The 18,631-nt window shown below is 47.7% G+C and overlaps 1 protein-coding gene across 4 annotated transcripts in view; it reads right to left on the bottom strand.

Moving 5' to 3' along the window:
• Positions 1-18,631, bottom strand: part of gpr155a (G protein-coupled receptor 155a) — a 102,297-nt gene that overhangs the window by 16,731 nt on the left and 66,935 nt on the right. For all 4 annotated transcript variants that reach the window (XM_038789376.1, XM_038789379.1, XM_038789377.1 and 1 more), the window contains exon 10: positions 7,278-7,491. In XM_038789376.1, the coding sequence (XP_038645304.1) occupies positions 7,278-7,491 (214 nt within the window). The remainder of the gene's footprint in view (positions 1-7,277; positions 7,492-18,631) is intronic.

Genomic DNA, 18,631 nt, shown 5'->3' with positions numbered 1-18,631 from the left:
CCGGAATGCAAGAAGCTCCACGGATCTTCCACGTCTCACAGTTAGAGCACTGCACCCTGCTGAGTGATATTTAAGCACAAGTTAATGAATTTAAAATAAATACTTAAATCTTTATTTAATGATGTTACAATTAACTATATGGTCCCTGGCGCTAGATTTTTAGTGTAAAATTGAATGCTAAATAGTAGCACAGTGGGTAGCACCGCTGCTTCACAGCTCCAGGGTCCCAGGTTCGATTCCCGGCTTGGGTCACTGTCTGTGTGGAGTCTGCACGCTCTTCCTGTGTCTGCGTGGGTTTCCTCTGGGTGCTCCTGTTTCCTCCCACAATTCCTGAAAAATGTGCTGTTAGGTAATTTGGACATTCTGAATTCTCCCTCTGTGTACCCGAACAGGCGCCGAAATGTGGTGACTTGGGGTTTTTCACAGTAACTTCATTGCAGTGTTAATGTAAGTCTACTTAACATAGAACATACAGTGCAGAAGGAGGACATTCGGCCCATCGAGTCTGCACCGACCCACTTAAGCCCTCACTTCCACCCTATCCCCGTAACCCAATAACCCTCCTCACCTTTTTGGATACTAAGGGCAATTTAGCATGGCCAATCCACCTAACCGGCACGTCTTTGGACTGTGGGAGGAAACCGGAGCACCCGGAGGAAACCCAATCAGACATGGGGAGAACGTGCAGACTCCGCACAGTGTCCCAGCGGGGAATCGAACCTGGGACCCTGGCGCTGTAAAGCTACAGTGCTAGCCACTTGTCCTACCATGCTGCCCAATAAAGATGACAATAAAGATTATTATTATTATTCTCTGCCCTCAGGTTTAGTCATTCCTCTAGCTCGTTAATGAATTAGTTTGTCTCTTTATATAATGTAATAATCATTATCTAAATTTTTTCTCCTTTTCAGTAGACCAACCTAGATTGCTCGTTTAGTTTTTTGTTCCTTATTTAACTTCGAAGACTTACATTGTTAAAGTCTTGTGCAAATATCCTTATTGTTACAACCTTGATGTTATTCTAACATTTTTGCCATTACAGCATTAGCATCATCATGAACAACATTCTCACTGCCCCATCTCCCCACTTCAAGTACTTGAAGTTAAAGGTTCAGACGGTCTGGGGGCCTTACAATTCTTCCACATCTTGTTTGCTGTTTGTTGGGAGCGTGGTACGGTCTGCTGTTTCCTGTTCTTGTTGTTGGCTTGGAGGTTTGACTGGTACTTGTGTCTGGTTTAATTTGTCTCTTCCATTCCTTGATGCTAAACCATGTCTGGTTGTTCTGGCAATGTATGGGAATGGAAGGATACGGACTCCGTAAGTACAGACGGTTTTAGTTTAGGCAGGTACTATAGTCAGTGCAGGCTTGGGCGGCCGAATTGTTCTTTGTATAGCTGTTGTTTGTCTTGACTTATCATCGTAGTGGATGAATATGGTATTTGTCTGCTTAGTGATATTTTTACTTCTTTTTCCGTTGAGGTCACCAGGAAGTTCACCGAGGCTGAGGAAGAGCATTCCTGTAGCGAGATAATGATTGAGTAGCATGCTCACCTCTACCGTTTGTTTTTGATGGCCTGTAAATGCTCCCAGATTCCAGCATCCCTTGTGGTTTTGGCACACTGGCTGGAATTTGCTATGAGTGCCGATGGTTGGTGTGTCCACCGGCTGTACTATCATCGTAGTTGGAGGTAGAGGCTCCTCACAGACAGTTGAACCTTTTCTGGTATTACTTCCACTGGAGGTGCAGTGAAAACGCAATAGATTGATCATGAGGGCTTTTGAGATCTGGAATGATGACGGGCAAACTTGCTCCGCAAAAGGAGAAGTGACATTTGCAGGTGAAATCAAAGTCGGAATACTCTTTAGTAGTTAAGGATTCAGGACTGTGATGTTCTGGCCAGCAAACGACGTTGTACTCTTGACATCTTCAGCCAGCTTGAGAAGATCAAGAGCTACACAGGCATCTCTGCTCAGAAGAGAGAAAGGCTGACTGCCGACAACATACATCAACTTAAAGGGTTGTTGTCACCATATACCAGTGGTTGAAGGATTAGATTGGATTAGATTAGTTTATTGTCACATGTCCGAGGTACAGTGAAAAGTATTTTTCTGCTAGCAGCTCAACAGATCATTAAGTACTTGGGAAGAAAAGGGAATAAAAGAAAATACATAATAGGGCAACACAAGGTACACAATGTAACTACATAACACTGGCATCGGATGAAGCATACAGGGTGTAGTGTTAATGAGGTCAGTCCATAAGAGGGTCATTTAGGAGTCTGGTAACAGCAGGGAAGAAGCTGTTTTTGAGTCTATTTGTGCGTGTTCTCAGACTTCTGTATCTCCTGCCCGATGGAAGAAGTTGGAAGAGTGAGTAAGCCGGGTGGGAGGGGTCTTTGATTATGCTGCCCGCTTTCCCCAGGCAGCGAGAGGTGTAGATCGAGTCAATGGATGGGAGGCAGGTTTGTGTGATGGTCTGGGCTGTGTCCACGACTCTCTGAAGTTTCTTGCGGCCCTGGGCCGAGCAGTTGCCATACCAGGCTGTGATGCAGCCTGATAGGATGCTTTCTATAGTGCATCTGTAAAAGTTGGTAAGAGTTAATGTGGACATACCGAATTTCCTTAGTTTCCTGAGGACGTATAGGCACTGTTGTGCTTTCTCGGTGGTAGCATCGACGTGGGTGGACCAGGTCAGATTTTTGGAGATGTGCACCCCTAGGAATTTGAAACTGCTAACCATCTCAGGGGCAGCACGGTAGCATTGTGGATAGCACAAATGCTTCACAGCTCCAGGGTCCCAGGTTCGATTCCGGCTTGGGTCACTGTCTGTGCGGAGTCTGCACATCCTCCCTGTGTGTGCGTGGGTTTCCTCCGGGTGCTCCGGTTTCCTCCCACAGTCCAAAGATGTGCAGGTTAGGTGGATTGGCCATGATAAATTGCCCTTAGTGTCCAAAATTGCCCTTAGTGTTGGGTGGGATTGCTGGGTTATGGGGATGGGGAGGAGGTGTTGACCTCGGGTGGGGTGCTCATTCCCAGGGCCGGTGCACTCTCGATGGGCCGAATGGCCTCCTTCTGCACTGTAAATTCTATGATAATCTATGATAATCTCCACCTCCCGTTGATGCTGACAGGGGTGTGTACAGTATTTTGCTTCCTGAAGTCAATGACCCGCTCTTTAGTTTTGCTGGCATTGAGGGAGAGATTGTTGTCGCTACACCACTCCACCAGGTTCTCTATCTCCCTGACTCTGACTCGTATTCTGACTCGTCGTTCTTAGAGATCCGGCCCACTATGGTCGTGTCGTCCGCAAACTTGTAGATGGAGTTGGAACCAAATTTTGCCACGCAGTCGGGTGTATACAGGGAATAGAGTAGGGGGCTAAGTACGCAGCCTTGCGGGGCCCCGGTATTGAGGACTATTGTGGAGGAGGTGTTGTTATTTATTCTTACTGATTGTGGTCTGTGGGTTAGAAAGTCAAGGATCCAGTTGCAGAGCGGGGAGCCAAGACCTAGGTTTTGGAGCTTCGATATGAGCTTGGCTAGGATTATGGTGTTGAAGGTGGAGCTGTAGTTAATAAATAGGAGTCTGGTGGAGGAGTCCTTGTTGCCGAGATGCTCTAGGGATGAGTGTAGGGCCATAGAAATGGCGTCTGCAGGGGACCAGTTGCGACGGTATGTGAATTGTAGTGGATCAAGGCGTTCCGGGAGTATGGAGGTGATGCGCTTCATGATCAACCTCTCGAAGCACTTCATTATGACTGAAGTCAGGGCCACCGGACGGTTGTCATTGAGGCACGTTGCCTGGTTCTTCTTTGACACCGGTACGATGGTGGTCTTCTTGAAGCAGGTGGGGACCTCGGAGTAGAGTAGGGACAGATTAAAGATGTCCGCGAACACCTCTGCCAGCTGGTCCGCGCAGACTCCGAGTGCACGACCAGGGATCCCGTCCGAGGGTTCACTTTCAGGGAGGCCGATCTGACTTTGGAAGCTGTGATGGTGGGTATGGGTGAGTTATGGGCTCCTGGGGCATTCGACAGCGGATTGTTGATTACTTGCTCGAACCGAGCATAGAATGCATTGAGTTCAGCGGGGAGGGGTTTGTAGCCCGTTATGTTGTTTAGTCCTTGCCACAGCCGCCGAGAGTCTGTCTGTGACTCTAGCCTGGTTTATATTCTCTCTTGGCATCTCGGATGGCTTTGAGGAGGTCGTACATGGATTTCTTATTTAGGTCAGGGTCGTCTGACTTGAACGCCTCAGATCTGTTCTTCAGTAGGGGGTCATCTCGCGACTGAGCCATGGTTTCCGGTTGGGGAACGTACGTATTGCTTTCTTTGGCACACAGTCATCCACACATTTGCTGATGAAGTCTGTGACGGTGGTGGCATACTCATTTAAGTTAGTCGCTGAGTTCTTAAATATGGACCAGTCCATTGTCTCTAAGCAGTTACGTAAGAGCTCTTCTGTTTCCTCGGACCAGCACTGCACGACCTTCTTAGCTGGATTCTCCCGCTTGAGTTTCTGCTTGTATGCCGGGAGAAGGGACACCGTCTTATGGTCTGATTTCCCAAACTGTGGTCGGGGGATGGAACGGTAGGCGCCCTTGATTTTTGAGTAGCAGTGGTCAAGAGTGTTGTCGCCCCTGGTGGGACAGGAGATGTGCTGGTGGAATTCCTCACTTCTGCCTGGGGTGGGATGTAGACCGCTGTGATAATGGCTGAAGTGAACTCACGTGGAAGATAGTATGGGCGGCTCTTCACGGTCAGATATTCCAGGTCCGGGGAGCAGTAGGTCGCCAGGGTCGCCACATCCAAGCACCAGGAGGAGTTGATGAGGAGGCAAACCCCTCCACCCTTCGCTTTGCCTGATGACGCGGTGCGGTCCGCCCGGTGAATTGAGAAGCCTTCAGGTTGTATGGCACAGTCCGGTGAGGCGGGGGTGAGCCATGTCTCTGTGAAACAGAGCACACAGCAGTCTCTTACTTCCCTCTGAGAGGTAAGTCTGGCGTTAAGTTCATCCAGCTGGTTTTCGATCACTTGGACATTTGCCAGGAGTATGCTGGGGAGAGGGGTCTTGAAACCGCATTGCTTCAGTCTAACCTACAGACCGCTGCGTTTCCCTCGCTTCCTCGTTCGGCGGCTGCGGATGGATGGTGCCGGGATCCGATGGGAGACGTCAGCCCTTGTGGAAGGTAGGTGGTTGCATCTGGCGGGGTCCAGGACGCTGTCGGGGACCACGGCGTTCTGCGGGCACGGGAATACCTTGCAGCACATTCGGGTCTTCGCGCGGGGTCTCCGCCATTTCGGGTTTCCTGGGTCATGGGCAGGGGCTTCCTGAGGCAGGTTGGGCTGAGTCCCGTGGTCTGTTCCTCCCTGGGTGCTCCTGGGGTAGGGTCTTGAAGTAGGCCCGGTCGAGCCACAAGTGGATTTTTCTTCTCAAGGACAGGAGGGAGGACTCGCATTGCTCTGTACAATGAAGCATCTGTCGTTCAAATCCAGAGGCCTTGGAGTCATGATTCTTTGCCTGACAGGACTGTCACTGGCGTTGGAATCTCATTTAAAATTTATCTGAAGAAGGGACCGCAATTACGGTGTACGTCGGTTGGCTGTCAACTTAATTAATTATTGCATTAAGAATCAGCACTCTTGTAAAAGAACTGTGGGCTTGCTGTTTCCAAACTTAGATGGTCGCAAAGTACCCAGAGTGACAAAATTAATCATTGATTTTTGTTTTGCTGGACTCGGGAGCCACCGGCTCCAAGGTGCTCCGACACCCTTGGAAGGTCACCCAGCAAACCCTGCTGGAATTTGCCAGTGGCCTTCTGGAGGTGATGTATGGGCCGATCATAGTCAGGCAGTCTGCGCCCAATCGAGGGATCCAGCTTTAGAGGGCTGGGCCACTGCAAGCCAAACCAAGCCATTGCGTCCGAAACACCTCCCCCTCTCCTGGGACACCTCCATCCCACCTTCCCTCAACTTGATCTGGGGTCTCACGATAATCCTAGGCCTCTGCTGAGTGCACAGCCGCCATCAATATCCGCTTTCACTGGTTTTCATGGTATGAAGACTGCTGGCCTCTGATTTGCCAATAGCTCTCAGTGGGCTTCTGCCATTGGGGGCCCCAATTGTAGAGAAGGCCTGACGGTGGCCATTCTAGATCTCATCAAACCATCCCACAGAACCGACCCGCTGAAAGAGCACCCGACCTCGGCTCACTTCCTCGCCTTATCCCTGTAACTCCATAATCCCACCTAACCTGCTTCGCTTTGGACACTAAGGGGCAATTGATCATGGCCAATCCACCTAACCTGCACATTTTTGGACTGTGGGAGGAAACCGGAACATCCGGAGGAAACCCATGCAGACACGGGGAGAAAGTGCAAACTCCGCACAGTCACCCAGGCTGAAATTGAACCCGGGTTCCTGGCACTGTGAGGCAGCACTGCTAACCACTGTGCCACCGTACCTAGGGAAAGACTTTTATAAAGACTTTTATATAACCAGGTTGTTGGTTGTAACGGACCAAGTTGTAACCAGCACTAAACGGCATCCTGGAGAGGTGCCCCAGGATCTGCCTGTGAGACCCGGGTGAATCTGTGTCCAGGTCTGAGTCATTAGGCTAATTTAAATATTCAGATTTGGATCTTGCCCTGCGCCAGGCGTAAAAGGGTCGTTGAATCGCGCCCTGCACCAGGCGTAAAAGGGTCGTTGAATCACGCCCAAGAAACAAAATGGATTTGAGGAGGCATGTGACCTTTTCTTTCCTACAAACATACTTGTAAAATCACAAGGCCCTGGAACTAGCCATCATATCTGGCTGGAGATTAAATTGCAAACAAACTTTCAAGATATCTCACTGAGAAGTGATTAAAATGCAACAAATCTTTCCTGTGGTTAATGACTGCCCTTATTCATATAATTTAAGAAACTAGTTAACAATATTTTTTGTAGAGCTTGTGGCTTTGAAGTGGAATTCCCAGAAATGGGTGTGAAAAACCTCCAACTCTACCAAAAAGATGTGCGAATGGGTGAAACTTAGACCCCATTATTTGACAATCACCAAGTCATGAGAGAGCATTTCTCCCACGCAGACACGGGGAGAATGTGCAAACTCCACACGGACAATGAACACGGCCTGGATCGAACCCGGGTCCTCGGCGCTGCGAGGGAGCAGTACTAACCACTGCACCACTGTGCCGCCCATATAGATGTTTTAAGGAGGAAGGAGGTAACAAATGCCACATCTGTCATTCCATGCTGTATCAAGTAAATAAAAAATACCTTCACTTTCTCCAGTTGCAAATTCTGCAACAGGTGCTACATTTTTAGCTGTTGGTTGGATTTCTTTCAGTCTGGGGTCCACACTAGTATTGCTGGAAATAGAGTTGCGCTGTAGTATCTGGTAAGCATTATTATGCCTGTTCCGACTCAGTAACATCAATGATGAGCCCGCAAGAACAATGCTGCAGGACAGTACCAATGCAGTACTAATAACCTGTACATGAGAAACATGTGAAGGAGGAAACAAAAACACAAAAACACGCTCTTCAAAAAAGTGTGAATTTGAGGATCAGATCAACTGAAATTACAGAATACAGCCCAACTCTTGTAGCAAACAGATCTTTGGTCATATTTCTATTCATACATGGATCATATCTTTTTGGAAGCTCTTTCAAAATGGAGGTAGTGATTGTTAGTGGGTACTCTGGTGGATCTAGTTAATTTATATGCACTGAACTGGGATGATACAGCTTTCGTCAACAATTTGTTGGCTTCTATTCCCGATCTAGACTCGCACCAGCTAATTCGGGGGGGGGGGGGGGGGGGGGGGGGGTATAGGTTTCTCCTTACTTGGATATTTGGCAATAGGTATTTTAGATCATGCTCCACATTTTGTGGATTTTGTGTTGGGGTGAGGCCCCGCTCAGCGCCCCACATGGAAGCTGGATGTGATGTTGCTGGCGTACAACATCATATCCAGCTTCCGTGTGTGGGGGTATCCTCCACCATTGGGGAGTACATTGATTTTAATAGAAGTGAGACTATCTCGCCTTCCACGTTGTCGGAGGCTCAGACAGTGGTCATTAAGAGGGAGATAATCTCTTATAGGGTACAGTAAGAGAAGAGTTAAAGGATCAATAGACAGAGGTTGCTTGATTCCGTCCTTCAGATGGACTGCCAGTACTTGCTTACCCCGACACCAGAGTCATTGGCAAGCAGGAAGAAATTACAGATGGACTTTGCTGTGTTCTCAACGGGCAAGGCAGTGCATCTGCTGTGACGCTCGAGGGAGGCATTTTATGAATATGGGGAGAAGGCCAGTTGCCTTTTAGTGCACCAACTGAGGCGGCAAGCTGCCTCCTGGGAGATAGTACAGCTGAAGTACTTTAGTGGCAGGTTGGTCTCAGCCCCATGGAAGGTCAATGAGGTTTTTGAGGCGTTTTGTCGCAGACTTTCTAAGTCAGAAACCCTGGATGATATGTTGCCCATGATGGAATTTTTGCATGGCTTGTCTATCCCAGTTGTAGACTAAGAGAGAAGACATGAGTTGGAGCCCCCACTCAGCCCAGAGGAGATCATGAAATGCATTGGGTTGATGCAGTTGGGTAAGGATACAGGCCCGGACGGATTCCCGATAGAATTTTACAAGAAATTTGCAGGTCAGCTGATCCCACTGACGTTAAATATGTTTAATGATTCCTTGTCCTAGGAGGTATTGCCAATTGCATTGGCGCAGGCATCAGTCTCTTTGATTTTAAAGAAGGATAAGGATATGACAGTACATAGGTCGTATCACCCTATTTCGTTATTGAATGCAGACGCTAAGCTATTGCTGAAAGTTTTAGCAATGTGCTTGGAGTCCTGCCTACGGGGTTATTTTGGAGGAACAGACTGGGTTTGTTAAGGGCAGCCAGCTTTCAGCCAACATACAGCGCTTGCTTAATATTATTTCTCTCAAGTCCCTGAGCCAGAGGTGATTATTTCAATGTTCGCTGATGAGGTATTTTAGAGGGTGGAATGGGGTATCTGTTTGAGGTCCTTGGAAGGTTTGGGTTTGGGCCTATATTTATATCTTGGATCCATCTTTTATATAGAGCCCCCACTGCTAGTGTTCGTACGAATGCCCAGCGTTCGGAATACTTTGTTAAATAGAGGTATGAGGCAGGGTTACCCATTGTCGATCCTATTGTTTGCCTTGGCAATTGAGCCTCTGGACAGAGAATTGAGGTCATCAACGGGGTAGAGGGGAATAAAGAAGGGAGGGAGGGAGCATAGAATGTCCTTGTATGCAGATTATCTGCTGTTGTATAATGGATCCTCTCTCCAGCGTAGTGCAGATAATGAAGTTAGTTATGGGTTTTGGCTCCATTTCGGGAAAAGGTTGAATCTGGACAGAAGCAAATATTTTCTGGTGAACTCCCCGGAGGGGGGTGCCGATTTGGGGATGTTGCCTATTCGCTTGGCCAGAGCTAGCTTTCGTTATCGGGAAATTCGGGTGGCCCACCACTCGGCCTCGCTGCATAAACTTAATTTTATAGCCTACTGAACGGGGTTAAATCCAAATTGAAAAAAATGGGAGAACCTCTCTTTGTCCTTGGCAGGCAAGGTTCAGTCAGTAAAAATTAATGCCCTTCCTAGGTTTCAGTGTCACCCAATTTTCCTTCCCAAATCTTTCTTTGTGGAGGTGAATAAAGCTGGTTTAGCTTGGGGCTGGTTTAGCTCACTGGGCTAAATCGCTGGTTTGAAAGCAGGCCAACAGCACGGTTCAATTCCCGTACCAGCCTCCCCGAACAGGCACTGTAATGTGGCGACTAGGGGCTTTTCACAGTAACGACATTGAAGCCTACTTGTGACAATAAGCGATTTTCATTTCATTCTTTAAATTGATTTCCTCCTTTATTTGGGTGCGCAAAACTCCACAGATTCATTGGAAGTGTCTGCAGAGGGGACGATATCGGCGCTACCAAATTTGTTACTTTATTATTGGACGGCAAATATTGAGAAAGTAGAGGGGTGGCTTAAAGATCCTGATTTCATATGAGGGGCCAAAGAGGCAGGCTTGTAAGCGTATTCGTTCGAGGCCTTGGTTATGGCCCCACTTCCGCTTCCCCCCCGCAAAGTTTACGTTAAGCCCGGTGGTGGTGGCCACTCTGCGGATATGGAAACATTTCAACAATATTTTAGGTTGGGTGCCATGTCAATATTAGCCCCAATCTGCAGAAATCAGCATTTTCTTTCCACTGGTTTTGGACTCATTGTTCGGGTCTTGGGGGAGGGAGGGGTTGGTGCAGTTTGGGGACATATAGGGCGGGATTCTCCCCTACCTGGCAGGCGGTCCCAGCGCCGAGGAGTGGCGTGAACCACTCCGGCGTCAGGCCGCCCAGAGGGTGCAGAATCCTCTGCACCTTCAGGGGCTAGGCCGGCGGCGGCGGGGTTGGCGCCGCGCCAATTGGCGCGGAATGGGCTTGGCATGGTAGGGCCTCCGCCGACTGGCACATGTGCGGGAGCGCCAGTGTGTGCTGGCGTCATCCCAGCGCATGCGCAGGGAGGGTTCGTCGCCGCACTGGCCATGGCGGAGATCCACAGCAGCCGGTGCGGAGGGATAGAGTGCCCCCACAGCACAGGCCGGCCCGTGGATTGGTGGGCCCCGATCTGGGGCCAGGCCACCGTGTGGGCACCCCCTGGGGCCAGATTCACCTCCCCCCCCCAGAGGCCGCCCACAGAGCCAGGTCCTGCCAGTAAGTAACAGGTCCAATTTACAGCGGCGGGACTGGCCTAAAATGGGCGGCCGCTCGGCCCATCACGGGCCGGAGAATCGCCGGAGGGGCCGCTGCCAGTGGCCGCCGACCGGCGCGATTCCCATCCCCGCCAAAACCCTGGCGCCGGAGAATTCAGCAGCTGGCGGGGGCTGTCTTCACGCCCATACCCCCGGCAAATCCCGTCTATAGAGGGGAAGTTCACCGGTTTTGAAGATTTGTTGGGGAAATTCCAACTTCAGAAGTCTAATCTATTTAGGTTTTTTCAGGTCCTTTTGCTGGCTGGGTTGGGGGAGGGGAAGATATCGGGATATTTATCGTTGGATTTTGTCAATAGAGCAAGCTCTGTTGGATGAGGTAAAAATAAGTGGAAAAGAGAGCTGGGTCCGGTTTTTGATGGAGGGGTGTGTGGCGTGAGATTCTTCACATGGTCAACTCCATCTCCTCCTGTGCTAAGCTCAGCTTGATTCAGCTCAAGGTGGTGCACAGGGCACATCTGACCAGGGTGTGGATGGGTGGGAGTGGAAGTGCGAGCGCAGTTCTCGGGGCCTGCGAATCATAAACACATGTGCTGGTCATGTCCTAAACCTGTGAGCTTTTGGGTCTCCTTCTTCAACAGCATGCCAGGGATTCTTGGGATTGAACTGGAGCCTTGTCTGCAAGTGATTATTTTTGGGGTCTCAGACTCGCTCGAGCTTCAGATGGGGGCGAAGGCAGGTGCTCTTGCCTTTGCCTTGTTAATAGCCCGGAGACGAGTTCTGCTTGGGTGGCGGACTCCGGTTCGGCCCAGTGCTTTGTCATGGTTGAGTGACCTTATGGAGTCTTTGTACTTAGAGAAGGTCAAGTACATCCTGATAGGGTCAGCAGAAGGGTTTGACTCGAGGTGGCAGCCTTTCATTTCCTATTTCAGGGCGACGGTCACCATCAGATGTTTGGGGGGGGGGATTTGGGATTGTATTTGTTTTGTGTTTCTACTGTGTTATAGTGAAACATTTTCTCAATAAAAATATACATCTTTATGGAAGCTCTAGCGTGCAAACAATTTCTTTCACTGCAGCATTTTAGTTCTACTACATTAAACTTTGTACGATCTACCTCATTTTGCATGGGAGCCCTGTCTAATAATTGAAAACGTCAGTACATTATACGTAAGCTATCTGTCACACTTTATTGCTGTCACAAGCTTATGAGCACAGTAAGAAGTCTGACAACACCAGGTTAAAGTCCAACAGGTTTGTTTCGAATCACTAGCTTTCAGAGCACTGCTCCTTCCTCAGGTGAATGAAGAGGTGGGTTTCAGAAATATATATACAGACAAAGGCAAAGATGCAAGACGATACTTTGAATGCAAGTCTTTGCAGGTAATTAAGTCTCAGGTCCAGGCGGAGCAATTGGAGAGAGGGATAATCACAGGTTAAAGAGGTGTGAATTGTCTCAAGCCAGAACAGTACGGCCTCAACCGGGACCTTGGATTTGTGTCGCATTACATTCACCCCCCCACCATCTGGCCTGGGCTTGCGAAATCCTACCAAATGTCCTGGCTTGTGATAATTCACACCTCTTTAACCTGGGATTATCCCTCTCTCCTGTTGCTCCGTCTAGACCTGTAGACTTAATTACCTGCAAAGATTCACATTCAAAGTATTATCTTGCACCTTTGACTTTGTCTATATATATATCTTTCTGGAATCCACCTCTTCATTCTCCTGAGCAAGGAGCAGTGCTCCGAAAGCTAGCAATTTGAAACAAACCTGTTGGACTTTAACCTGGTTTTGTAAGACTTCTTACTGTGCTCGCCCCAGTCCAACGCCGGCATCTCCACATCCAAGTTTATGATGTTAAGCTTCGCAGCACAAGAGGCCAGAATCGGAGGGACAGGGAAGTGGGGGAGGTGGATGGAAATAATGACAAGGAAATGGAATTTGCAGCAGGAGCAGAAAACCATGGATTCAGTCTTCCCAACTTTTAAATTGCAGGTGAATTTTGCTCACAGAAAACAAGATGGTGGAAATGCCGTCTGACAATGGAATGGGAGACGGAAGCAGTGGAGAAGCTTTATAAAAGAAATTGGATGAAATGAAAATCGTTTATTTTCACGAGTAGGCTTCAATGAAGTTACTGTGAAAAGCCCCTAGTCGCCACATTCTGGCGCCTGTTCGGGGAGGCTGGTACGGAAACACATGAGAGTGAAATGTACTGGATTCCAGGAACGGGTAAGGGAGTGGAACTAGTTAAAATGCCCTTGCAGAGAGCTGTGTTGATTAGTCTCCTTCTATGCAGTAACCATGATAAAGATGGCAGTGATCAGTGTACATGTTGAAGTCTGTAGACTTGAAGGGATAGTAGTAGGAGGGGGTCAAAGGCAGATCATGGGAAGTAATGACGTAGGAGCAGGAGAAGAAGTAATTGCTGAAGATGCTTTGGCTTCGACCAGATAGGCATGTGTGGAACCAATCAAGAGCAGCCCACAGAGTGGGGCAATGGGAGAGAAGCACTGGAGAATGAGAGTGTTGTCAGCTCTTTCAAAGGTTACAATAAGTTCTGGAATGGTGGGAGGTGTTGAGTGAGGGTATTTCTTTTTTTTCAAAAATACTTTTTTATTCTCCCCCCTTTTCACATTTTCTTCAAAATTTACACCCAACAACAAACAATCAATGGTAACAAATACAATGTCAATCCCCTCATCAACAACAACAATCCCATCCTCCCACCAACCCCCAAACAACAACCAACATGTCAACACAAACATCAAATTAAAAGGTAATCAGGAATCACCCATAGTCACCATCAACATACACAGCCCCCCCCCCCCCCCCCACCCTAATGTTCGATGTCATCCAATTCTCGAAAGTGCATAATGAATAACACCCATGAATTGTAGAACCCCTCCATCCTTCCCCTCAGTTCATACTTTAACTTCTCAAGAGTTAGGAATTCCAGCAGGTGCCCCACCACGCCAGGGCACAGGGTGGATAGGTTGACCTCCACCCCAACAAGATTCGCCTTCAGGCGATCAACGAGGCAAAGGCTACAACATCTGCCTCCGCACCCGTTTCAACCCTGGCTGGTGCGACACCCTGAATATGGCCTCGAGAGGGCCCGGGTCAAGTTTCACGTGCACCACCTTAGAGATTACCCTAAAAACCCTCTTCAAATAATCCTCCAGCTTTGGATAGGACTAAAACATATGAACGTGGTTTGCACACCGACCCCCCCCCCCCCCCCCCCCCCCCCCCCCCGCAACGTTCACACACATCTTCTGCCTCCTCAAAGAGCCGGCTCATCCTCACCTTTGTGAAGTGTGCTTTATATACCACCTAAAAAAAAATCTTTATTGTCACAAGTAGGCTTACATTGCAATGATGTTACTGTGAAAAGCCCCTAGTTGCCACATTCTGGCACCTGTTCCGGTACACAGAGGGAGAATTCAGAATGTCCAAATTACCTAACAGCACGTCTTTCGGGGCTTGTGGGAGGAAACATTTCCTGTTCCAGCCCATACTTCGCAACCAGCTCCTTCAATCCTGCAAACCGACTCCCTAAGAACAACTCCCTTCTCCTCCCATCTCCAAAAATTCCCGTCCCTCTTCCCTCACTCAAATAATCTATGATTCCCCCAAATCTGCATTTCCCTTGACCCTGCCCCCAACTGAAGTGCTGGCTAAACTGCCTCCAAATTCGCAACAATGCTATCACTACCAGTCTCCCTGAGTACTTATCCTGGGCCATCAGGAGCGGCGCTGTTGCTAGTGCCTTCAATCCCGACCCCCTACACAAACTCTCCTCCATTCTGACCCATTGGGAGTCAACCCCTCTGACCCAGCTCCGTACCTTCTCCACATTCACCGCCCAGTAATAATACATCAGGTTCGGAAGGCCCAAACCCCCTGCTGTCTTCCCCTCTGTAGCAGCACCTTTCTCACTCTGGCCACCTTCCCTCCCCATATGAACGAGGTATTCATTCCTTCAATCTTTGTAAAAAAAAATGCTTTTGGCAGGAACATCGGCAGGCATTGAAAAATAAACAGAAATCGTGGCAACACGTTCATTTTAACCACATGTACCCAACCCGCCAGTGACAGGAGACCATCCCACCACGCCAGGACAGCTTTCACTCTCCCCACCAAACTACAAATGTTGTACCTACGGAGTCTCCCCAATCCCGAGCAACCTGCACCCCAGATATCTAAGGTGAGTCCCTGCCCTACGGAATGGCAGCCCCCCCACCCCTGCCCCCACTCCCGGCCGAGACACCACAAAATACTCACTCTTGTCTAGTTTAATTTGTACCCCGAGAAAGAACCAAACACTCAAAGCAGCTCCAATATTCCCCCTATTGACACACTCGGTTATGACACGTATAACAGCAAATCATCCACATATAACAACACCCTAAACTCTACCCTCCCCCACCACACTATCCCTTTCCATAACCCCCCAAACTTCTTAACACAATGGCCAGCGGCTCAATCGCGAGCGCAAACAACATGGAGGACATGGGACATCCCTACCTAGTCCCACGGTGGAGAGCAAAATATCCCGAGCTGACATTATTTGCGCAGACACTCGCCTTCGGCTCCTTATACAGTAGCTTTATCCAGTCAAGAATGAGTGTCTTTCTAATTGGACCAAGGTGGGTATGCATTTCGAGTGAAGATCAAAGTCAACACAGCCCTGCATTTCTTCACCTCTGCCTCCTTCTAGGTGACATTTGTAGAATTTCACAATCTCTTTCTCACAGGTGCATCTCCCAGTTAAAGACACTCGGTGGTTCAGGTGCCACAGCCGGAGTCCTCCTGTGAGTCGGGCACCAACGTTGAAAGCAGCTCGGACACCAGCCCTCCGCCCGAGACTCAGGAGACCCCAAGCTCGGGTCGCAGGATGACGGTGATTTTCTGTCACAGCTGTCTCCAACACCCTGCAGTATTCCAGAGGCACTCACCTTGGTTGGGCATGTTAGTGAAGAGGCTCCTAGGACACTATCTGGTGCTCACCACACAGCTGATCCAGTGCCACTCTGGCACTGTTAGGACACCGGGTGGACAGTGCCAGTGTGCCTGGATGCCAGGTTGGCACTGCTAGGGATCTAGCCCGGGGTTCAGAAAAAAAGGGAGGAGGAGAAAGAGATTGGGGCAGACAGATAAAATAGTGATCTGATCTGGGAGGAGCCTTTCCTACCGGTGAGCTTTAGCTAGCCAGCTGGAAATCCCTCCAAGTGCAGTCTCGGTGGAGAGAATCTGCCCGAGGCCAAAACAAACTGGCAAAGTACCATCGAATAGCGAGATGTTTCTCAGTACCTCAAGTCCGCTGAATCGCACCCATTCTTTTGTTACATTCTGGAACGCATTAACTGAAATGGTGATGACTATAGGACATACATTTGGAACGCATTAACTGAAATGGTGATGACTATAGGACATACATTTGAAGAGAACCAATATGCATGATTATGTGGATAAAGCTGGGTCTAATTTTAACAGTTCTTTTATGGAGCCAGTACAGAATGATAAGTCCAATCGCCCATTTCTGGGCTGTAAGTCTCTGTGACTTTATGAAATGACAGGTAAACTGGAATCAAGGCAATTAAGTCTTCAAGTCCTTGAATGGCGGAGCAGGCTCAAAGGGCCAGATGACCTACTCCTGCTCCTAGTTCTTATGAATGTCAAAAAGGAGATAGTAAAGGCTCTGACCAGTTTTTCCAATCCTGTCGCTTTTCCCTGGTTAACCGTACCGTCGATGGAATTCACATCCTTGCCTTCGTCACTGGGGGAATTGTTCTTCCAGCCACCTTCTGAGCTGCACTACAATTTCCAATTCATACGGAGCTCACAACTTTAGGTACCCAGTTCTGACTGGCCAATTCTAGCTCATTTCCGATTGCATTAAAGCATTAGCATTATTATAAAATCCACTCTGGCATCTTTCCATTTTACCTATGAAATCTCCTACAGCCCTAGCATTCTCAGTTAATTCAATTCCTCCTGAAATGAAAAATGAAAATCGCTTATTGTCACGAGTAGGCTTCAATTAAGTTACTGTGAAAAGCCCCTAGTCGCCACATTCCGGCGCCTGTCCGGGGAGGCTGGTACGGGAATCGAACCGTGCTGCTGGCCTGCTTTAAAAGCCAGCAATTTAGCTGAGTGAGCTAAACCAGCCCCTTGTCCAGATTTCTCTGCGTCACTCCAACCCCACTGCCTTCGATCTAACACTAGTGGCAGATCCATGAACCATTGTGACCTTACATTCTGAAAATCTCTTCTGAAACTCTCCACATCTCTTTACACTTCCAAAAGCCTCTTCAAAATTCAACTCTCCAGTCAAATAGTGAGTCTTTTCCCCCAGGTTTGATGTACTATGAATTGCCTTGGGATGTCACATTACACCAAGACTGTACATAAGTTGCAAAAATATAATAGAAAAATAATGGATATTTACAGTGCTGCTTTTCAAGTAAAGTTATATTTCTCAAATCTCAGCTAAGACAATAGGGGCTGGTTTAGCTCACTGGGCTAAATCGCTGGCTTTTAAAGCAGGCCAGCAGCACGGTTCGATTCCCGTATCAGCCTCCCCGGACAGGCGCTGGAATGTGGCGACTAGGGGCTTTTCACAGTAACTTCATTGAAGCCTACTCGTTACAATAAGCGATTTTCATTTCATTTCATTTCAATACCAAGATGGAGCTTCTTCAGTCAATTCAATACAATAAAGAATACCGTGCATTTCCACAATTAGTCATTTGTTGACATAAAACTTGGAACTATGCTGTTTTATAATTATATGAACAGTCTTGTTAACATTAGTGAACAGTGAGACTACATATGTTAAATTCCACCCATCCATCTAATTTTTAGCAAATACGATAATGTATTGCAGAACCACCTTTCAAAAGCCTAATTAATGTTCTAATAGATACACATTGTCTGAACATAGCAAATTACAGTATAATTTCTCCTTTATTTGCAATCTCACAAAGGCATTGTTCTCTTCCACGTCACTGAGGCTAATTATAGGTCCACTTATGGCTCCCTATCAGATCAGTTCACGAAGCAATGACCGAGGATTGAACTTTGGGAGCTAATTTATTTTCATGGCTCAGAACCAAAAACAAAAACACTGCAGAAAGCTATTTGCATTCAACTTGGTCCTGTGAGCTACAGAAAAATAGAGGAGTCTTAATACTCTCAGGTCAAACTACCACTTCCCTCTTAGCCTGATGAAAATCCAAGAAACTACCCGAACTTTTCTTCAGTCGCAAACTTGCAGCATCAGGGCCCATCACCCTGCGCATCTGCACCCCTCCTGAGCTATTCCTGCACACAAGTTGTGTCCTGGAGCTGCCTTATTGATGCCAGTTATTAAAATTGACCTATAGATTACACTACAAAGAAGAGATCACTGGTGAGCACACAGCAAAAGCAGTGATATTTCCCAGCTTCTGCTGGTCTTTGAAAATAAATATAATGGGTGGGAGGCTGATGTGGAGCAGAAACAGCCAGCAAAAGAACTGTTTCTGTGTCATAAATTCTATGTATCTGGTGGATTCCATCATTGTAAGCTATAACTATTAAAGCTCATTCTTCCAGTGATTTTTTTAAAGCTTTTCTTTTGATGATTTAAGCACTGAATTATAAAAATATGTTCCATCTTGACCTCAACAGTAATACACTACCAAATTTCAAGTATTTCAAAATAAAGTATATAAAAAGTGAATTACTTTCACATTTCTCCAAACTTGCATGTTGGTGATAAATGCATCAGTGGTTTACATTATTCTAGGACAACAGTTGGAAGAAAATGTAGATCTCTGTAGACAGAATTTCCATGCTAGTCAATGTATATAAGAACTTGTACTTGTTTTAGCGATATACTTTGAAGGTG

The sequence above is a fragment of the Scyliorhinus canicula genome, chromosome 2 (genome assembly GCF_902713615.1).
Source record: "Scyliorhinus canicula chromosome 2, sScyCan1.1, whole genome shotgun sequence".
NCBI classification, from domain to species: Eukaryota; Metazoa; Chordata; class Chondrichthyes; order Carcharhiniformes; family Scyliorhinidae; genus Scyliorhinus; species Scyliorhinus canicula.
Note: the sequence above shows the minus strand (reverse complement) of the source record. Positions and strands in the feature narration are given on the sequence as shown.